The 23,587-nt window shown below is 35.5% G+C and overlaps 1 protein-coding gene across 2 annotated transcripts in view; it reads left to right on the top strand.

Annotated features, from left to right (window-relative positions):
* Positions 1 to 19,846, top strand: part of SCFD1 (sec1 family domain containing 1) — a 46,036-nt gene extending 26,190 nt beyond the window's left edge. For both annotated transcript variants that reach the window (XM_010017768.1, XM_010017769.1), the window contains 10 exons: positions 3,087 to 3,157; positions 4,083 to 4,162; positions 4,817 to 4,879; positions 5,931 to 6,006; positions 7,321 to 7,374; positions 11,919 to 11,971; positions 14,593 to 14,626; positions 15,922 to 15,987; positions 18,749 to 18,817; positions 19,635 to 19,846. In XM_010017768.1, the coding sequence (XP_010016070.1) occupies positions 3,087 to 3,157; positions 4,083 to 4,162; positions 4,817 to 4,879; positions 5,931 to 6,006; positions 7,321 to 7,374; positions 11,919 to 11,971; positions 14,593 to 14,626; positions 15,922 to 15,987; positions 18,749 to 18,817; positions 19,635 to 19,658 (590 nt within the window). In that variant the 3' untranslated portion in view covers positions 19,659 to 19,846. The remainder of the gene's footprint in view (positions 1 to 3,086; positions 3,158 to 4,082; positions 4,163 to 4,816; positions 4,880 to 5,930; positions 6,007 to 7,320; positions 7,375 to 11,918; positions 11,972 to 14,592; positions 14,627 to 15,921; positions 15,988 to 18,748; positions 18,818 to 19,634) is intronic.
* The last annotated feature ends 3,741 nt before the right edge of the window (positions 19,847 to 23,587 follow it).

Below are 23,587 nucleotides of genomic sequence, written 5' to 3'. Positions count from 1 at the left end.
CTTAAGTTATGACCACTGGCCTGCCTGCATATTGGCAAGTGTATTGGGAAACATCAAGCATTGAGAGACCCAGGGTTCCTGCTCTTTTTCCAGTATGCTCTTTTGAGAAAATGGTTTTTTTACTACATGCTTATGTGTGCAGTCTTGTAGCTACATACTGGACATAATGTCTGCTTGGAGTTTGTACAATGCTTCATATTTATAGAAAGGATATGACTTTAAAAAAAAATGTTTTACTGGTGTCTGTGCTACAGAATCAAAAGGCAATAGAAGTGCATGGTTAGGGGAAGCCTAAGCTAAAATTTTACAGCTCTCATACTGGATGAAGTCTAGAAACTAACAGACTGTCAGGAAATCTAATGTCAGGCACCAGTCTGTAATTGAGTACAGACGTTCATAGTTAATATAAAGCTAATAAGAATATGTACTTTTATTAAGCATCAATACAGACTAGTCCCTTTCCAAGTTCAGAATCAACCGTTCATTTACTGTTTTTCATTTCAGCTTTTATATATGCATGAACTTAGATATGAAAACAGAAGTTATTATGCTTGCTGGTATTTCCTACTGGATCAGTTACTTTTCACCTGAATCCACATTTTCTGTGCATTTTTAGATTGCAATATAAAGCAAATTGTTTTCCAAGCCTTATGTGTCATATCAACATTCCTATTAGATTTCCAAGCTGTAGTTTTCTTTCATAAGCTAAGTATTCAAGTGTTCGCAGTCGCACATTAGCATTTCATATGCATTGTCTAGGTGTAAGGTAAGTTTATATAACAAGGATTTAGGTTAAATCACAGTGGTTATTTCTGGACATGCAATCTTGTAAAGCTGGACAGCTTCCTATTGTGTGATTCACTGAGAAATACCAGCAGAAAACATTTTGAAGGAGTAATGTGCCAAGTCTTCCAGTGCTTTCAGTGGTGGACTACTTGTTTGCATTATCTGTGGGAATACTTGTCTTGTGGACAATGGTATCTGCAGAGGTCTTCTCAAAAGCACTTAGACTTAACCACTTAAGAGCTTCAGGCTTCAGCATCCCATTTCTTACTATGTCATACTAATCTACTGCTCTTTAGTTATTATTAGCTGCCTCCCAGTTCAGTGGGTATTATTATATCCTGGAGTAGCGATAAAATGGGAGGCAGTGGTTTTGCTTTGCTCTAGTAGCCCAAAAGGCTGCCTGCTGGGTTTTGTGTGGAAAATAAGATTGTTCTGTTCTACATTTACCAAGTTAAGTTTTCTTCGGAACATTCAGCTCTCCCCCTCTCTGTGCTGTCACAGAGCATGGCCTAGGAAAGAAGCAGTGAACATTTTACAGACAACCGATCTGGGTCTTATCACAGCTGTGGTTTACATCAGTAGTATGTCAATAGTAAAGTACCTTTGCCAAACAAAGTGGTTTTCCTTAGTTTTAGTAAAGTGTACACAATACAATCATAGATTTTTTTTTTTTTAATTTGTGATCTTTTAGTAAGACAAAATATCAGTTACACTCCTGCGAGCACAAACCTTCTAGTTTTGTAGATACCGTAAATAGGCCCAGCATATTCCAGTTGAAACTGAAACTTAGTGATCAGCAAAGTATTGAAAACAAGCTATAAACTGGCAAGCTGGAAACCAAATTTCCAGGTCAGTTAATAGAAACCAGAGTCAGTTACACTGTGTATTTAGAATGTGAACTCCAAGTGGATGTCTACCTTAAAACCTGGCTTTTGGTTTAGGTAATACAAAGTTTCTTCAGTTCTTGAGTTTCTGGCTTACTGGTATTTGGTAAAGGTTAAAATTTATTTCCACGGAAAAAAATGTACCAAGTCATAAAATGTTCATTCGGACAGCACTTACTGTTAACTTCTGCCAAACTAAATATATGCTCACATAGAAACAAAAGTTGCAGATTAGATTAGATGATCCCCTGCTGACAAGATCCACATTCCAGGGGAGGGGGAAGGGGGGATGGATGGGATGGGACAAAACAAAATAAAAAAGTGAAAAAAAGTAAATCTTTTTTCTTGCCCACAAGTACAAGAAAGTTAATTTTTATAAAACATTATACCTAAAGGTATCAAGCTTTTTTAATGAAGAATTGAATTACAAATTTGAAATGTTGTTTTGAGAAGGTGTACTTCTGAAATCTTCATCTGAAACTGTGGTCTTTACTAATAGTGATTCTCCTCTAGAAAAAAGTAGATGGCGTTCAAAATCTGCTGTAGTAGGTTATAATCTAAGCAACACAGGGTTGGTCACATCAGCATTTTGGTCTGGCAGAGAAGAAGTTTGATTGCCGTTGATAATGCTTCCCAAGAATTTGTAGCAGTGTTCTTTTCTAGCGAGTGGTGTGAGGATTGGGGATGTGAAATCCCTCCTAAAGGCAAGCTGGATGGTCAGACATTTTTTCCTGACTAAAGGTTCACGTAAGTGCTTTTGCAGTCCTCAAGTGTTTCAGTACAGGCAACCACAGAGCTGCATAAAAAATTTTAGAGTTAAAAAATAATGTGCTGTGGCTTTTACTTATATGATTTTTCCTTAGTCTCCTCTTTCATTGATCTACTCCCTCGTAATGCTTGCAATCCCTGCATAAAATAAGACATAATGCCCACTACATAACTTAGTATGTTATTTGAAGAATAATACTTGCTACAAGTAAACGGGGAAGTTTAAGTAAACTTTCAGGAACAGTGAGCCAGTCTAACCCATCTTGCAGTAAAACTGCTAAATGTCTTTCTGCCATTTTATATACTGAACAAAGCCATAAGGAAGAAGTTCTTTACAGTGAGGGTGGTGAGGCACTGGAATAGGTTGCCCAAGGAAGTTGTGAATGCTCCAACCCTGGAGGTGTTCAAGGCCAGGCTGGACAGAGCCTTGAGTGACATAGTTTAGTGTGAGGTGTCCCTGCCCATGGCAGGGGGGTTGGAACTAGATGATCTTAAGGTCCTTTCCAACCCTAACTATTCTATGATTCTATAACAATTACTGTCATAACTAAAAGTCTGACTGTGCATATATGTAATTACTGAAGAGCATTTAACATAGCAGCATAGTTACAACTGTAGCTTTTTACGTTTATTTTTTCTTCACTGCAGCGGGAACTCCAGAAGACAAAATGCGATTATTTTTGATCTATTACATAAGCTCAGCTCAGGCACCTTCAGAGGTATGTGTGTTCTTTACAGCTTCAACACCAAATGCTACCACACAGGATTTTTCAGTATAATTTCAGCACTAAGTAGGTATTTCTTCTTCTCTTGAAGAGAAGTATGAAATGCCCAGGAAATACTAAAACTTCAAATACGTCTTGTAGTATTATGAGGGAATCTGCTCACAAAGCTTTAACCATTTCAAAGAATATGAATGATTAGTAAGAAGGAAGATTATTTTTTGAAATGTTTAGTTCAGAGTTACCGCAAGGCACATCTTAGCATGCTTTCTATTGTTCTGCTCCACTGCTCAATAGAAGTAGATAAAACAAAATGTCAGTAGGACTCTTTTCACTCTACCCTTGTATATTCAGTAATAATGGGGTCAGTTGGCTAGCAGATGAATGTGAAATGCTTCTTGTGCCAATCTCTGGGTAATTCAGGAAACAGTTTTTTAATATTTCTTTTGAACTTACAATGATTAATTTCAAGAAAGATTTTTATTATACAGTAGAGATATCATGTAGTAGAAAAAATATGTAGGATTAGGCAAAGAATGTATTGTTACAAATATATATTAACTCCTCTTCATTTTTATTATTTGCTGTTGGGACATTTTTTACAGAGAGCAATATTCTGACAGTTTTTTTAAAGATGCTGATATAAAAGATGTAAAGTTTCCCATATCTGAAAGTGCACAGGATTTAATTCCACAAATACTGTTAAGTTTAATGAGAGATGCTCATAGCAAATTGCATTTTAAGTTGTATTTTCTTACTTGGTAGGAGGTGTGAGTAAGACTCATAATTACTGCTCAGCTTTCGTTAATGCTGTAACTTTACGCTGCTTAGTTAATATATAGATAAGGATATCTTGCCTTTCCATATAAAGAGAGTTAAGAGTAGTTTCAGCCTTTTGCAATTCTCTGCTTCATACTTTCAGATTGATTTGGAGCAGTATAAAAAAGCATTGACGGATGCAGGTTGTAATCTTGCTCCTTTGAGCTACATAAAACAATGGAAGTAAGTAATTTCTTTTTTCTCCTACGTGAGGCTATAACTGGGTATATTTCACAGAACTCAGCATTGTTACCAAAGAATTATGTGTTACTTTTCATACATCGTAAATTATCCTTAAATATTAACTTGGATGACATGGTTTAGTGCAAGGATTCCCTGCCCATGGCAGAGGGATTGGAATAAGATGATCTTAAGGTCCATTCCAACCCTAACTATTCTATGATTCTATTAATTCTGGCATGATTTTTTGCTGTCATTGTTACGATAATACATGCAAATCTTATTTTAAAACTAAACTCCAGTAATGCCAGAACACTCTTGAACATGACAAATAGTAGTCTGCTTAATGATCCAAGACAGAACAACTTACTGAACTAAATGAAAAGCTGTGCTTTTCATACAAAAGGGCCGTACTGCCTAATCAGTTACTCTAGTTTTACATGGTATCAAAATAAAGTTTTCGTCTTTTAAGTACAAAATCAAATTCCTTTCAGTTCCTCAAGCATTGTAGTTCTAGACAAGAGAGATGCATGTAATAAATAGTTACTTCCTGAAAGAGTTTAAGAAGTTTCTTTGCTTTCGGATGACCAGAGTGGAACTTTCTACAGCAGTATGTGCTATGAGATAAGCATTTGATATCTATCCTTGCTTTCACAGGGCTTTCACTAAGATGGCTTCAGCTCCAGCCAGCTATGGAAGCACTACACCTAAGCCTTTGGGGTATGCTTTTGATTAATTTTCTCTAAGCCTTTAGGCTCTTTTAGCTTCCTTTAGTAGTACTGAAAGTGTGACTAGTGCTGTACAAGCCCCAGAATAAAACATTTCCCTGTTTGTAAAAAGTTTTAAGTTACAGACGATTACAAACACTTATCTCCACTTAACAGTGCATAGGACTTACACACAGGAAAATAAAAGTATCTGTGACTAAATCCACAAAGTAACTTAATATAGTGATATCTGCACCTGCACATTAAACATACTCTTGTAGAAGAAGAATTTGGCACCAGGAAGTGGATCTATGACAGCTATCACCTTGAGCCTTATTTAGTCAGTAGCAGAAGATAAGGACAGTCCTGTGTACTCAAAACTGTTTCTCTCCAGGGCTTGGAGAATGCCAGGGGTCTAAGAACACACTTCTTTTTCATTAGGGTGTCCTGGACTGGATGTCTGTCTGCTTGTTGAAAGATGTCATTATTTATTTCAAGACATGAAAAGATAATGACTGTGCTAAGGGTACATATATCCCATACAGGATATGGGAGTTGGGTCTTTCTGTGTTTGAGAGGATTTGGTTCCTCATTACCAACTTGACTTTCAGGAATGCGCTGCCACTGTCATAAAGAAACTGTGGTGCAGTATGGTTAGAGAGAATTGCAGTGGTATCTCATGTGGAAAAAGTGCTGAGTGGTTGGTTGGAGACACTGAGAATCTCTGTTAATTGATTAGGATACCCACTTGAAAGGAGCACTCAAATCCTCACATTACTGAAGTTGTAAAATAAACTGTTCAATGGATTAAATATTAGAACTCAAGACTTCTGTTGATACGTGAGGATCTAACTGCTAGTTTATAGGTGTATTCCCATGTGCTGGGTTGCCATGCAGTTTGAAGAAGACTTTTCATGACAAAATTAATTAATTGGTCCTTCAGTCCTTTAATTAATTAATTTAATTAATTGGTCCTTTAATGGGAATTTGATGTCAGCATAATGCTTAAGAATGAAAATGTAAAAAAGAAGGTCTTTACACATAATCTTTATTTTGTTTTTCAGTCTGCTTTCACGTGTTATGAATACAGGATCACAGTTTGTAATGGAAGGAGTGAAGAACTTGGTACTGAAGCAACAAGTAAGTTGAAACAAACAAAGCAAGCCTGTTACATGAGCATTGTGAACATATTTAGAAAAATAGCTTAGAGCCTCTGTCATACTAACAATAGTAGTTGGGTAGTAAAAAAGAAAGCAAACATGAACCTCTGCTGGTGGGTAGATCTGTCACTTTGTAGCTTCCAGTTTTTAGACAAGTAATGAATAATGTTCAAATTTTCTTTGAATACCTCCATTCACAAGAAATTAGATTCCAGTATGTGCAATTAAGACTCATTTCGGCATCATAAAAAGAGCAGCTGTGAATACTCAAACTAGACTAGTTCATAAACTCTTACTTGTAACAATAGATAATATTTCTACTCCTAAATGAGACCTCCTATTCTTCTTATATGAAACACTTTGTCCTTTCTTTTAGCATGTGTGGTTTTAAGAAGTTAATATTATTCTTGACAAAATGGCTTCCTTTGTTTTGGGTTCCAAGTGAGCAAGAAGCTACAATGCCAATGTTTTCAGGATATTTTCTTCCTGGATTCTAATTCCTTCTCCAGGTGGTTTGGGGTAGCCAAATAAAATGCTGTTCTTCCTCATATTTTTAAGCCTGATGTAGGTCTGTGGTATTTCTATTAAAGTTAACTTTTTATTTCTCATTCTGTCATTTGGGGATTTACATTGGGTTTTTGAAGAAGTGTTTTTCAGTGTTATTTGTAGATCATCCTTTGGAATGTTCTTTTTTGATATATTCTGTCAACAAGACACATTTCCAATTCCGTTGCTATGTAAACTCTCCCTCAGTTTATTCTAACTAAAGTGGTTTGACTGTTGAATAGTTCAGATCTTTTGTCCAAGCTAACATTTCCCATCTTAAATAAGGAAAAGTAATCTTGAATCTCAGGTCAGTTTATTCCTTTCCAGTTCATCCAAACATTTGTTGTCAGGATTGCTTCTTTTACTCATTACTTTTACATCAGTTCTTTTTTACAATCGCACCCTTAATTCTCATCTTCAGCTTTACAATTCTTCCTTTAAACTGCAAAAAACTTTTTAAGAATTCATAAATTAGCAATACCTAAATACAACTCTGTTCCTATCTTCACACTTCTTTTGCACTTTCTGTTCCTACCCTAGCTCAATGCTTCTCAGATGTTTGCACTTCCTGTACAGAAAGGTAGTTCAGGTGATGATAAAAATGCTCAGCCTTTACAAAAATATAAGAAGAAATCAATTTAAAGTAGTATTTCAAATGCTCTGTAAATTAATATAAATAATAATTTGTCTGTGAATAATTCTTGGTAAGCATTTCAGTGTTCCATTAATTTCATGCTATGTTTTACAGAATCTACCAGTCACACGTATATTGGACAACCTCATGGAGATGAAGTCAAACCCTGTGAGTATAACTGTCTTCACATGGAAGGAGGTGGAACAAATGAAATCTTGAGGCTGTCATGTAATATGCCATGGCTATTTTTTTTTCCCATTATAATGAAGATAAATCTAGTCATAAAAATCATTGTTAAACAATGACAATTTATTGTGTCTCATTGGACCTAATGGTTTTGAGGTTTTTATCTGTTCTGAGCTTTTATTAATCTTGTGTTATCCTGAGTTGCTGTTGCTCCTAAATTTCTAAAAGTTAGATTGTGGGCTGAAATTTTCTTTGCATCAAGATGATTTTTTTTTTGAGAGTGTAATTTCAAATGGAAAGCAGTTACAGAGAGGTATGTCAGAGATAGTTCCATTTCCCACATCTTTAAAGCTTTGCTATTTAGAGGAAAATATTTTAGTACTAATGCAGGCTTTATGTTTGCAGGCAGTTAGTTTTGTGTCAGAAGAGTCCTCTTTTCCCCTTATTTCTGTGAAAATTTACGCAGACTTACATAGTTACAAACTTTTGAAACGTTTAAGTGTTAGCTATGTGGTCAAGACATTTACTAGAATTTATAGCTAAAAATAGCTAAAAATAAGTGTTTGTATACAGGATATATAGTCAAAGCAGTTTGTTTTTTCTTTCCATGTATTTTGTTCCTTCAGGACTCTTATATACCACCATGCTGTGCACAAAATTGTTCTGAAAGAATCACCTGTTAAAACTCATTTAGAAAGCTTTAAAATGTTTGTCACGTCTCAGTCTTCCTGATTTAGTGACATCAGCATTATATAGATACAAAAGTAGTATCTCACCCTAGTTAGTAGATTTAAAACATTCCTCTTAGTCCACTTTCACCTTCAGTTATTAACTATATGTAAAGAGAGATCAATATGAAAATGATCAATATGCAAGTAATCCTGTCTTTTCTTAAACTGTGCTTCATAGGTAATATCTTATGATTGTTAGCAGAAAATTTGCTTTCTTTTAATGAACCGAGAAATTGCACTGTGTTCAGTGGCAGCGGAATGTTGTCCTTATAATGCGTACAGGGCTAATTTTATCTGATCCACCAGTAGAGGTCACTCAGAACACTTAATACAGAAAGCTGAAATTACAGATAACTTACAGGTAAATTAAAAATAATGCAAAATCAACGCTAGCTTCCTCGGGCTACAAGTTTAACACTTGTTTTGGAAAAGTTTACAAGTCATATGGGCTTGGTTTTTTTTTTTTCTCACCTGCTATTGTAACATACAACCCAGTCGTGATCACTTTGATAATTTGGAGAAAACATTGGTCTTATCACTTGAATAAGTAGAGATTGAGCCAGTCTGTCACACAGCGGCTTCACGTTTCACTGCCATGTCTGAGATTGGAATTCATGTTCCAGAACAGAGAGTCGTGCTTGTCAATTTATAGGACAGGCAAGCCCTAAAGAATGATTCTCCTCACCTCCAGGAAAACTGACAGCAGCTTTCTGAGTAAGTTTCTGCTAACAGAAGCAAACCAGAAAGTCATTGTGCAGTATGTTCAGATTTGCTGTACTATCAACAGAAGTGAAATTGTATCTGGAAAAGGTCAACGTGTGGAAATACACTACTGTGGCCTTTGTTCATCTTCTGATGTTCGAGGTCCTTTTCTATTCCCCACAATACAAAACTGTTGCTTCGCAGACAAAATACAAAGGAAAAAAAAAAAAGCTTAACATTTTAATTTTTTTTTTACAACACAAAAAAATCTCCTGTATAGTTCATTGAATCTTACTGACCACAGTGATCAGTGTATGAAATATATGTACAGATGAAAGTTGCAAAACAAAATTAGAATAGATGATTAAGAAGTCGAATTATTACGATGAATGCAGATAATCTTTCTAATTATAAAATGCAATAAAGCATCTTAAATGTGCAACTCATACCACAAACATTCACAAATATTGTTGTCAGTTGAAATATTAAACCTGTTCAGAATTATAGGTTCTGTAGGGTTGTCTGTCAGTCGCTTTGTGTGTTACTTGTCCCTGCTGCTGCTTTTCTCTCATGAGGACAGCTACCAGGAAATGAGTCTACACCTGTGTTGTCTGAGTTTTTTTAGAAGCAGGAACAGATAGAAGAGTTCTCCTGGGCAATAATACCATCCTGTATTTTTTTTTTAATTTGTCTAGATTGTTTAACTATAGTTACACTTTTTCGTGAAATACTTAGAAACGTTCATGGATGACCGCAAAGCAATCTGTATAGCTGGAGCAGGGGAAGGGAGGTGTTAGTAGAAACATCTATTGCTTGAAGCAGGTTAAGCAATTGCTTTGGGGATTATGTTTTCATAAAGGAATGTTCTGTTCACAAATCTAATAACATAGTTGCTTTATTTTGGTACTGCTAGAGATTGATTAAAAGCTTGAATCTTCCTAGCACAGAAACAATCATATTGTCAAGTATTACACAAATTTGAAACCATGGATAGGACACTGACCACCACGTAGTATAGAATTCTGGAGGTTCTTCTAAGCATCTTCCAGAAGATGGTTTGACTATTGAGAAGGGACAGTCTTTGATAATAAAACCTTTAATATTTTGGGAATTTGCCATAAAAGGGGTTTAGCCTCCATCAATGCAGTATATGCATTTGTATTGACTTTGAGGTAGATAAATCTTATGTGTGGTATTTATGAATGGAACTGTATTTTAGTTAATATCATCCTTTTCAATGCCTGTGGTATCTTTTAGGCTTAGGATGTGACTGACTACCTTTCATGTATTACAATGAAAAATATCTAGAAGTGGGGGATTTCCTTAATCCAACCTAGTCATGTTAGCTTCTGCAGAAAAACAGATACATGCTGAAAGTAAAAGATAGTTCCATGGGTCTTTTACCATTTTAATTTGAAATCTTAAAAGTAAGTTTATCATTTCAAAAGTATGAATTTTATTCTTGAATTGGGGGAAGTCACAAATTCAGTTGTGTGTAAGGAAACTGCTATACATTTGTTTTTACTGGCACACTAACTACTTCTTAAATCAAATAAAATCTAGTAGAGTTTCTTTCCCTCCATCCACATAAATTATTTCATCAGGAATGGTGTTTTTAAACAATGACAGAAAAAAAACCCAAAACTAGCTTATCACATTTCTATTTCTTTACCATTTTTAGTGTGTCTACTTACACAAACCCACAATGAGAAAACAGAGCAGTAATATATTCAGGAGGAAATGTTTGTAATACTGTGGAGGTTTTTTAAATTCTGATTTTAGTTCTGGCATTAATTTGAATTCATTTTGACAAGCAGGGAAGCTGCAGCTCTTTATCTGAGTTAGAAGTTCCTCAAAAACCTCTCAGTTTTAGCCTAGTGATATTTATCCATTCCCAGCTCTCTCATTGCTTCAAAGTTGCCATGCCACCTTTACGGATGAGGATGCCAAAATCATCAATGCTGGTAGATTTTACAAATGCAGTTGCCGGTACCAGTGGAGCATACAGAAGTATTTCACAGAGGTTCAGTGGGTAATTAGATGTAAATTAAAGTTTTTTAAAAGCCAAACTTGAGGCTAAGAGACTTATTTTATGTAATTATGTAAATGTCCTTAATAGCAAATAGATTTATTTTCTGTGTGTATAAATACCACATGTAAACTAAATGTTTTGTAGTATTAAAGATAGTTATGCTTTATATAGCTCTAATAAATTCCCAAGATAATCTGTCTACTAATCAAGGAGAATTATTTCTGCTCTTTAGAATCATTAAAACACAAGAGGTCTTGCACATAAGCACCAAATGAAATCAACTGTAGTCCTGCGTGGAGTTTATCCACAAATTAAACTTCACAGTACCTGGATGAAAATGTAGTATAGAAACAGACGAAAGCCAAGTAGTTGTCAGAAGGAGTTACTAAGAAGTTTTGTTTTTCATCTGTAATAATTGGCAAAAATCCTGCTTGTTGCCAGTAAAAATATTGGAAGTGCTTCAGTGTTTTGTGTAAAGAAGAGAATTTTTTTTTATAGTTTAGACAGACAGACTTTTTGAATACTTGTGGAACTCGTTTTTCTTCAAGAGCTTAATTTTGGTTTAATAGTAGTCATAAATCATGAAATGAAAAGGGTAACTTACATAACAGTAGCAGATGTTGGTCTGCCTTGTATTTAGCATTCATTGCCGTAGAAGTGTTTTGTTTTAGAAGATTAAATCAATAGCAGATCTCTGTAACCTGGAAAATTTTAGCATTTATAACCATGTGATGTTCCTCTAAAGCTGGTAACACCTTAACTGTAGTTTCTGCATGCTGTCTTTCTGTTGAGATTTATTATGAAACCAATGTATTTTTTGGAAAGTGTGTAACAATCAATTTTAGATGGACCATAAACAAAAAGCTTAATAGCACCCTTCATCGCTTTCTCACTGTTGTTTATGCTGCACTATAAATATTGGTGGACACCACAATTAATTTTTAATGATGTGACTGCTAAATGGGAAAGGACATTGGTTTGAATGATGGTCAATGTAATAGAAGCAGAAATTCATAAGCCAAAATTTCAGTCTTTTGAGATAAAAATGTACTTTTTGATAGGAGACAGATGACTACCGGTATTTTGACCCCAAGATGCTACGAGGCAGTGACAGGTGAGTTTACTATGAGTTTTGGTTCTTTCCTTGTACCCTGTGGAGAGGCTCATTTAAGAAATTTGGTTTTATTTTCCTTGCTGACTACAAGTTATTGATTTTAATCATTAATGCTAAGTCAGGACAGTTGGTGTTCACAACGGGAACTTGGCTCAACCAGATAAATTGTTATAACACTGCAGAGGAAAGAAATCCTTTGTTCCAGTGACTGAACATGCTGCCGACATGTACATCGATTCAGTCACAGCAATGTGCGCTAAAATTTAGCGGTAATCAATGTTAGAATTCTTTATAGTTGTACTGCTTGGCTTCTTTGAAACTTCGTGGGTTTCACTGTTAAATTAAAAAGTCATCAGACAGAAAAATTTTGGTGCACTATTACTTTTTAAACAGATAGAAATTTTATTTGAATATAACCCTTCCTTAGTAGTTTATTGATTACTTTGGAAAAAAAAAAATCATTAAAAATTGACTTCAATTGCTATAGGCAGGTGCACGTTTTCAATTCATGTGCATATGAAGGGAGAGTTGGATATAGTTTATTTTGCCAATAAAAGAGAGGAAGAGGGATTAAACTAGAAGTCTATAAATTTGTACATTTTGCTTTATATCTTTGACCAATAATGTCATCTCTAATAGCCTGGAAACAGAAGATACTTTGCTTTAACATACCTTCTAAAAATAATTTTCATCAAACCTCTGGGGAGAATAATCAGCTCATTTCATTGCAGGGCTTTGTTACAGGATGAATATGGATAAAGTAGGTCCAGGCTTGGTTTTAGTTATTTGCATTAAAATCTGTCCCTGCTTCCTCTGGTCTTGAAACATGAGAAGTCTATTTCTGTCAGCATAACTAGTAACAGGAAACAAATTTCAGATATGTGTTTTATTGGAAAGTATTATTACAGACTGTATAATTTTAAAGATAAGCAGATCTCCAAAGCATCACAGAAGAAAATCATCAGTATTTTATGTTTCATTTTAATTATTCATTGTTTTGTTACGCTTGTGTAGTATTTTTAAGGAATTTTATGCAAAGGTGTTTCAATAAAGCTGAAGGGTTTTTCTCATGTAAATATGCATTTTTATCCACTCCATGTAGTTCTTATGTTGCTTTAAACAATGTAAAATGTACAGCAGTTCATAAATGTGGCATTGATCCTAGGGAAAACCTTCTAATTTCTGGTTTGGGGTTTGTATAGAAACTCAAGTTATGTTCCTGAAATCATATTTGAGTATGACAGCAAAAATCTAGCACAGCCATATAGGGGTTTGTCTAATTTTCCCTTCAAATATTTATGTGGATGATAAAGAAAACATAGGTTAGCCGGCTTGGTTACTAGTTTGAAGTAACAAAATAAAATAGTATGATTAAGGGAATTAATTATACTAAAAAAATAACTAGTTTTCTTTCTAGCCTACTGTTTTAATACTGGTATTTCTACCCATTATTTTTTAAATAGAGTAGGAACTGCATTACTGTAATTCAGTCTCAACAAAACAGTATTTTATATCCTGTGTAAAGCTTACCTCAAGTATAAACAGTCCTTGCCCCCAGAAATGAAAGGATGGCACAAAGCATATATGAGTTTGTCGTATCATATTTAACAACAAGAGAAGTGGGGTAACAGGTCTACTTGTGGGGAGTCTGTAGTATTCATGACAGATCAAAACAACAGGAGATAACTATTCCCTCTCAAAAAATCCTTTTTCTGATACACTGAAGTCTGTGTTGAGGCAGCTGTTGTTCGTCACTCGAAGTAAACTTCTTGAAATAAGGCAAAAGATAAGTTGAAGGAAAAAATGCACTGCTTTTAATCTGTATTGGAACATAGCATGATATTTGACTACCTGAGTCTGCAGGCCAGTACAGGACAGGAAGGTGGTGGCAATGTGTGAGCAACGGACGGGAGAGCAAACTGACCCTTCAGAGCTTTCCCTTTGTCTTTTCCCTTCCTCCTGAAGGTGCAGGGTGATGCAGAAGAGGTTTCCCACCCTCACCCTGCTACCTCCCTGTGTCTAAGACTGTATTCAGAGGGAAAGGAAGAGCCTACACCACCCAAACTGTAACTTACCTCTTCCTCCTTAAATCTTTTTATTCCTAATTTTTATTCCTAATGTTGCTGTGACACCAGAACATATACCTGCTGCCAGTAGTTGGTTTTGAAGCATCATTAAGTGTGTAATGCAGGCACTGCAAACTGACTGGCCTTAGTTAAGATTCCAGTAGGCAGGATTTGTAAGTGTCAGGAACTGCGCTAACACTGGTGAAATTTTTTACTCATTGTATTTGCTCCTAGCTAGCAGCACCAGAGTTGGAGCTTTTAAGCTCTAAAGTGATGTCATAGAGCTTATGATTCAAACAGCAACCTTAAAACTGATGCAGTAAAACTCCTATTTACCCATGTGTTCAGTCCTGTAGAATGAATGATTTTTCATAACATATCTTTTAAATAAAATACTTGGAGAATGAATTCAGTAGGTCAGTTACTGTTCTATTTTACATCTTTGTCTAATATTATATTGCATTCCAGAAATATGTTTACAGGATACTTAATTCACATATTTATAGTAATGTCTTAACAAAATATAAAGTGTAGTTTGTTTGTATTTTTTTATAGCTCAGTTCCAAGAAACAAAAATCCATTCCAGGAGGTAAGTCACATAAAAATTATTTTTCAATGTTCATGTATAAAAAAAAAAAAAAGAAGTTCTCAAGCACCAGTAATTTTTGATGATCAAGATTTTAAAAAAAAAAAAAAAAAAAAAAACAAACAAACCCAAGAGGTCTTGTTTGCAAAACCCACTTAGACTAATTTTATCTAGTATTGATTATAATTAGCTCTTATTCTGAAGAAGTCTTTTTATCTTCAAAGGACTATGTAAGCATTAACTGATACTCAAGAAAAAAAAAAATCTAGAAAACTCTTCTGGAGGTAATTACAGGGATTCATTAATATCATAATTGGGTACTCAGCAGGTCAAATTCCCCCACTTTAATACCAGATCTTTACAGTGCTCTTTAGAGTTAATCCTTTGTCCGGCCTTAAACAGCAGTGTTGACTACTGCTTTAAGTGACAGTGTTTTAAAGAGTCTCTGCAATTAAAGGAAAAAAACAAAAACAACAGCAAATGTTGTCATTTTATATAAATGCCAGTAACTTTCAGTATTTTTCAACATAAGTATTTGCAAATAGTAAACATCTCACTTACCTGATCTTACTACCGAGTTTCATAAGCAAAATCTTACCATGGCAGTATACAGATATCTCAGATTTCTCCTAATTATCCTGAACAAAAGAAATACTGTGTGGTGTCATGCATATTGGCTAACAGATGATCATAGCAAAAATGTCAACAGTAACAAAATCTCTATAAAATTTATATACTGTAGTCAAACAATTTTGGATAGTGAATTTTAACAAAAATGATGCAATTATTAAAACTCCTTTTTCTGTTCATTAATTTGTTCCCTTTCAAACATAGCCCAGAAGATACTGATGGCCTTTACCTGTAATATTATAGATTATTACCAGTAGTAAGTGGGAAGGGGGGGGAATAAGGAAATAGTGTATTCCTTTGTAATGGAAGTATTTTATTTGTGTCCCAAATTATTCTTACTCATCCATGGAAATATTTTCACTGTTCCTATGGACACTGGAGACAGCTCTGCACAAAAAAAGTAACATGTTGGAACTGCATATGTTTCAAATATTTCTTAGTAGAAAATAGTGACGTGCTAAAAGCTCTCAGCTTGCTATTCTGCATGCTTCTAAAACTCTTCTATTATCTTTCAGGTAGGAAGCTAGTGGTTCTGTATCCAGTTCTTGCTGGACTGCAGCGTGATTAGGATTATTTTTATTGTAGCTTTGATGATTTGGTTTGTATTTTACTACTGAAATGTTAAGAATTTGAATGCGAACTCTGATTATGTGTGTGTTGCCTTTTAGGCAATAGTGTTTGTAGTTGGAGGAGGCAACTATATTGAATACCAAAATCTTATTGACTACATAAAGGTATGTGCACTTTTGTTATTTATAGTCTATAACTTGCTGATAGAAACCAGTTTTAGCAGGTTTTCTGTAACATTTAGTGTTTAGAAGATTAAGTCTATGAAACTAGCCTGGGAAAAAGTATATAAGAAATCAGTAGAAAAATGTGGATTATTAATTCAGATCAACAAAGAGTTACTGTTTCCAGTATTTATTCTCTTGTTGCACTTTTGAATTGAGAACTGTGTTCTGCTTTATTTTGTCTTCATACACACTAACGTGGTTGAAAACTGATGTGGCTAACTGAATTAACCTGTCTTCTGTACTGACAACACCAAGTGCTGTCAGCTTGGCTGTTCATATTGTGCGAGAGTCCTGTGACTAGTTTTCCTTTGCTCTTGTTAAATAAAGCAGCTGTAGCCTATCATAGCCTTGAAAGTAAGGAACTGCACAGAATTCTCTAGTTTTCTTAAATCTTGCAAATTAGATACAACAGTGCTTTTTGATATGCAACTTAGCAATATGAAGTCGGTTCAAAACAAAACCTACAGATAACAGTATCTTATTTTAGAACAGTCTTACTTGAACATAATGTCTGTTGTTTCAGAAGCCAACATAATGCAAATACGATGCTGCCGGTCAAAGCAGAGATCAGATTGGCATCAATATCTAAGCATTTAGAAGTTTTTGCTAATGAGTTAATGGAACCTAATTCTTGATATGCTGCATCATTTGATTCTGTAGAATTCATAAGAGGTGTTATATGCAAAAGGAAAAAAACCTGTAACTGACTCCGAAAAACTTAAAGTCAGAACATGTGTCCCGAGTTGTTTCCCCCCCCTTCCAACAGGCAGCTGGTTTGGAACAGAGCTGGTCTGGATAGGGAAAAAGAATGAAGAGGAATGTAAGTTAAAGAAATAATCTAGGCTCCGCTTGGCAGTTACCACTGTTATTGGTAACTAATTACAGCATTCAGTGAGGAACTTCATACAAAGAGGCAGGAAGCTGAAGTTTCTGAGGAACAAGACGGCAAATAGGAGGTTATTTGATAAACAGATGGAGAGGACAGAAAGAACTAAAAACTACAGGAATGGTAATGTTAGATCTTACAGAGCCAGAAGTTGGATGTGGATTTTCTTCTTCTGGAACCCATGGATAGCGGTTTCTTCATCATCTGTTGTCACAGCTGAAGAGTTCTGTATGTTTCTCCAACCAGAGTGCGTAGTTGGTCAGTGGGAGATGACCTCGCAGGGGATAAGACTCCCCCACCTTGATTCCACTGAGCTGTTTGCTCTTGAGAAAAAAACAAGAAAAGTTACTGAAAGCCTTAATTCCACCTCCCCCACCTCCCAGAGACTTGTCTGCCTCTCCCAGGTGACTCTTACAGGCTTATGCAGTAACATTTGCGTTTTCTGAGAGGTACGCTTCCAGCATCTGTTGTTTCAACAGATGTGACTTATTAATTATTCTAATATTCGATCAGTCTTCCTCCGGAATAAAAAGGAGGAATCTGAAGGTATCTTGCAAGGTATCTGCTTGCAAGAACAGAAAAAAGCTCTGTTCTTGCAAGCAGATACCACAACGATTTTATTCACTGCTTTATTTTTCTAAGCACTATCTGTTTTGCCAGTTTGCCTCTGAAAGCACAGAGAAAGCATTTTAAATCTTTCTAAAACAGGAAGCAACGTTCATTTGGCTTTGACATTCTGGGTGTTTTTGTGGGAGAATTGAGAGAAACCCTCAAATCCAATTATTTGCAGTTCTGTGCTATAACGGACTGTCTCACATCATCAAAAAGCAAATATTTATGTCAGCAAGGCAGATCATGCCTTAAAATAAATATATTGGCCAAGTTCGGTTCAACATGCTGACATTTTGTCATCAAAATTGAAAATTAATGAAGATGAGGACTTGAACCAGGGTTACCATCTCCCCAGTTAGTGTGTGACTGCCAGCTAAGGACTGTTCAAATCTGCTTCTGGTACTCTCTGCAGCACAATTCATAACATATATGAAAGCAATGACTTCTTTTCCTATGATGTTGATCTTTATTAAGTAATTTGTACCTAAATATGGGAAAACACTTATAAAAAAATAATTAGCAGTGAAACAGGTTTCTCAAACCTATGCTTGAACTTTGAGGAATCATGGGATTATTAGCCCAACACTGGAAATTAACTCAATCTGAAACTATGTACTACTTAAACTAATTTTCATTTCCAAAATGCTAACATAACCTTTTGGTAGCCTTACTATCAAGTGAATACTGTTAAACTGCACGCTAGGTTTATTATGCATCCAATTGAAATCAATGTAACACTTTGTTTCAGAGTCCCTTTACCAAAAAAAATGTGCTGGCTTTATCGTCATCATATGGAAATCAATTACAGATTGAAGTTTTCAGGTTCTAATACAACAAAACCAGTAAATATGTCATTACTATTCTTAGCACAGTGCCAAGTTTTCGTAGGGGTTAGGATTGCTCAGGTAGGGATGTTAGCTTCCCCAGGCCATTCACAGATACATCAGAGAACTTGGCATTCTAGCGAGTTTAAATGTGTGAAATGCCCCATTTTTCCCACTTTCTTTCTGCCTCTAGTCTCTCATTTTCCACTTTAATTACAAGGTTGTTTTCCTCTGGTGGAACAACTGTTCATTTTCCAGCCAACAGTGTAAGACTTCAACATCATCAAGATGGGATTTGGGAACTCTTTTGGTATACCATTAGTCTATCACTTCTGCTACTCTGTTAAACATTTGATTTGTTCGTCTTGTCTTTTTTTAGAGTAAACAAGGCAAACACATCCTGTATGGCTGCAGTGAACTTTTTAATGCTACACAGTTTATAAAACAGGTATGTACCTTTGATAACTTCTGTAATATTTATTCCCTCCGTAACTGTGCATTGACCTATTTACCTTTACATTTCTCCATGGATTTTAAAAAAATTATATAATATATAAAAAAATATAAAACCCACACAAACTAATTTGGGAAAGATTAATACATGTTCTTGTTACCTATTTTCATTTGACTGAAATGGGGGTTTAGAGTCATTATTTTTAATCAACTTTTGAAGGCCTGTATTGGCAATGTGAGTTCAAGGTAATGCAGGTGATACTGGCCTAGTGGAGCTTGATGTTGTCCATAGCTGTACTAAAAAAAATAAAATCACTCTTCTAGTTCTGTTTAAAAACATGATAATCACCATTACATCTCTTTGCCTCATTCCAATACAAATGCAAAATAAAAATTATTTAGTGGTCAGCAAATAGCAGCCCTTCAGTAGCTGTCACCACCTATGGTTTTACTTCCTACTAAGGTGAGAATAAATTGGTAATCAAATTACATGTTAAAGAACTCAATTCTTGTTGCACTTGAAGGAGAAAAATGGTACTTACCAGCTTATAACTCTTCAGTCAGCTTAGTTAACTTTTTTGTTGACTTCACTGTGTACACTGTAACTTTATTTCCCAGACTTATTGAAATCTTAGTATTTACAGCTTAGATCCTTTCCTGTGAAGGTATGCATACATGTTCTATTACCAGCATACTTTTGACTGTAAAAGGCAAATAAAGCTCATAGAAGTACTTACTGTATGAACCGGGTATTGGTTTGACTGAAAGAATAAGGTTAGCAGCCTAATGGTTTTCTGTCTCTTCATGTTTAGCTGTCCCAACTTGGCCAGAAATAAGACTGAAACACCATTACCTGGATGGCAAAGTGACAACAGAGAATTATTACAACATTCAGATATCTTCATAACTACAATTTTGTCATTATATTAAAACTTAACCCCATGTCATTAATATGATAACTTTTAAATACTATCTGTAATTAATATGGTGTATATCAACATTTCAGAAATAAACCTTAAAACCTGCTATATGTTTGGTGGGGGTCGGTTTCACATTATTACATTCTAAATGTGATAGGAGCTATGGTGTATGACAGAACTGGCAGAACAGCACAGCGTTTTCAAGTTCTCATCTATAGTTTCTGTTACAGTAAACAAAGCAATAGCTTGAAGAAAAGGTCAAGTCTGTCTTTAGGAGATGTTTTCTTCTTGAAAGCCAGACTATCTTTATTTAACAGAATTGAAAAGGACAAAACTGCCTTTTAGGACCACAGACAAACAGCGTTAGTGCAAGAGAACTACTACTTCAAGTTCTTACCCTTTTATTTTACCAAAGCCATTATACTTATACGTAGATTTGTGCAGTCTTTTCTTGATAATCCAAAGATATACTTTAAGTGTAAGTTTCTGATACAGTAAAATTTAGCTTTTAAGCTTAAGACAAAATTACTTGCCTACAAAGTCACAGTTTCAACTGTAAAACTTTACAGTTTTGAGTTTTTAACAATTTTCTTCTGCACTTTTTATTGTCAATGCTTTGACTGTTATATTTGGGAAGAAACCAAATGATACAGAACAGCTCTTATCTGCATTATAAACACATATTTAAAATACAGTTTTTAACAACTGCATGAAGTAGGGGCAGTTAAATAGTTTGAAGAATCTCATGATAAAATAATATTGCCAGCTAGGATAGCTCTGAAGAGCGCATGTGGGAACTGGGAGAAGGGAACAGAATTTCTTTATAGATGTAGGTCTGTGCCTCTAGAAATGTCCTCTTTGAAAGCAGCATTGCTACTGATGAAGCAATAATACTTCTTCAAAATGAGGCCTAACATACTGAAGAACTGAGAAGAACATACTTGTAATTTTATTAACAAACTGTGAGATCTTAAGAACTAGTGGCTTAGTGTAAATTTTTCAGCAGGTTTGGTTTTTTTTTTTTGCACTGTTCTTTAATGGTGAATGTTAATTTGCTCTACAGGCAATACTTCTTCCCCAGCATGCCTATACAAGAAATGTGGTTGATCTATTCCTTAAAAGTATCACAGTAAAAATATGCATAATCTAGTCCATGGTATTAAAAAGTAATAATGTTATTTAATTTTTTCAGCTGAGTACTGGAAACTACTCCGCACTACTACTATAAACTTCTAACCTTACCAAGTCAATAAATGCATTTATTGTGGTGTTAATTATAGTTTTATGTGAGCGCTCTCCCACGCTTCAGTTAGCAAGGACTTGTCATGTCAAATGCACTTCGTGATGCTAATTCCCTATATATTTGTTAGTAAAAATAAGGTGAAAGTGCATTTGGAAGAGAAAATTACATGTAAGGTGTTTATTGCTTCCTGTGGGAGTGTGTTCCAGGAGCTTGAAATAATCCATCCCCAAGAAAACTGTGCTTCCTGTGCAAAGAGTTTTAACCTTGCAGCTGACAGACAGCTGCTGAAAAATCTGCTGACAGCTTTTTGTCCAGCTCGTGACCCTGCTCATTTAAACCAGGAGCACTCCTGAATCACAGCTTGCAGATTCTGCTGTTTCAGTAAACTATGTAAAGGTAACAGAAATTACTTTGGTGACAGTGATCAAAAACTTAATTTGCAGTTTTTACACTGCCTCTGAGATGGGTTTCATTTCTGCCCAGCTTTATAGCTGGATCTTGTGAGCATACACTGGTAGTTCAGATTTTGGGGGTTTTATTATTAAACTAATAAACACAATTTTAGTACTTCAAACTTCTTCTCCTTCCTCTCCAAACTAGCTTTCTGGTTTTATCATATTTGCAGTCCTAAAGCTCTCCATTACCATTAAAATCTCAGATTTACCACTTTTAACAGCATACTCATCATGCTTCTTCCCATCTGACCCAACCTAACTTCCGGCATGCTGGTTTTTGTTACGTAGCCCTTTTCCCTGAATACCTCTTGTAGAATTAGGAATGTAGAAGGTTGTACAAGAAGTCTCTGTGGTTGATCTAGAGGCAAACAATGTTAAAAGTGAACTGGCTTTTTGGCATGCTTACTCAATTTATAGCCAGTCCCCATCCTCTTCACATCCTCAGAGGTTCCTCACAGGCTTGTGTGTATGCCTGGCTCAGCGGGTCTTTTAAGTAAAATTATACCATAGTATCATATATCGCAGAATGGTTTGGGTTAGAAAGAACCTTAAGTTCCACCTCTCCTGCCATGCAGTGTTCGTGTTGCTAATAAACATTTTAGGTGGCTGCATGGCAGACCAGGGAGCTCTGTAACTTTTCTAGCGTACTTTTTGTTAATAAACCTGGGGCAGGGCTGGCTGGTGGGGCTGTGCCAATGGCGAAGCCAGCTTCTGTGCCTCAGGACTGGCAATTCTTAATCGGACTTTACCTTCCCCTTTAGGTAAGCAAAGGCAGCACAAGGGTGAGTTTCAACTGCTGTTCTTGTTCTCAGGAAGAAAATAAGCACTGTGGCCTTTACCTGTGGAAAACTGGCACATCTGTCTTTCAGGAAGTAGAGACAAATCTTACAAATGGTTGTATATACTCAATCACTTCAAGAATTCAGAGTTTGAAAGCATAACCCTTCACTTACTCTCATTCTTGTTTTAATTTGAAGGTTTTAGAATAATTAGATGGCTATTTTGGGCGTTAATGATGAACATAGTGCCTCTGTTTTTCAGAACTAGGCACTTTAAAAAGAAAAATAGTTTGAAATTCTCATTATAAACTTTGTAGCTTTATCTGCCTGTGTCTTTCCCCTTCTGAAGACCAAGCAGGACCAAATTTTACATTTTAAAATGTTATATTGAACTTACCCCAACTCCTTTTAGTAATTGCATAGGTTGGCTTTTTTGGTTTGGCAGTGGAGGAGCAATCTTTATCCTGCAAAACCAGACAAATCCCCATAAGCCTCAGGCCAATCAGTCCCAAGTCTTACCTCAGCCTTCCCATCTCATGCATGTGCACGTTCCTGGTTTTGGCAATCTAAAGGGTAGATCGTACACTAATGCTTTTAAACAAAATTGCTTGTTAGCACCTCAGCATGGCCATGCAATGTAACTAATATTTACTGCTCCAAATTCTTGTATTATGTATGTATCATGAAAATAAATGGATGAAAATTAATTTGGATGAAAATGAAGTGCCAGGGAGGCATGTAGCTTCCCTTATCAAGGATTGCTGTGGATTCTTTCTGTAGTTACTGTGTTTTGTTTCGGATTTAGTAGTAATAATCTGATGTGAATACAGTTCTCCATAGCGTTTCCTGTAACCGAAACTATCCTCCCCCCTTTTTTCCTTCCTCCCCCAAATAAATTTATGTCTTCCCTCTACATACAGATCTTCAGAGGTTTTGAAATTATACTGAAGATTTAGTTTTAACAAATAACAAAGGGATAACTCCTGCATCATTTGGGGAGTAAAATTACACAGGTCAGCTCAAACAAATTTTCTGGTGGACTTAACTGAGCTGTTTAATTTACACCCTGGAATGAACTCAGACTATTTGTACATTCAGCTACAATAGCAAAGCTTTCTTGGTTCTTACTGCATCTCTAACAAGGAGAGTAATTGCAACACCTTGTATAATGACTTCAGGAGCTCTGCTCTGAAGTGTTTATTACAATGCAAGCATAGCACTGATTTAAAAAGAGAATCAAAGTATTCAATTCGATACATGCTTCTCAAAAGACTTTTTAAACCATTAATCAACATACAGTTGTCTGTTTCAAATGCAAGTAACCATGTTTATACATTTTTTCTAGCCTACAAATACACACCATATGAA

The sequence above is a fragment of the Nestor notabilis genome, unplaced genomic scaffold (assembly GCF_000696875.1).
Source record: "Nestor notabilis isolate BGI_N333 unplaced genomic scaffold, ASM69687v1 scaffold16157, whole genome shotgun sequence".
NCBI lineage: Eukaryota > Metazoa > Chordata > Aves > Psittaciformes > Psittacidae > Nestor > Nestor notabilis.
This window is presented reverse-complemented; position numbering and strand designations above follow the sequence as displayed.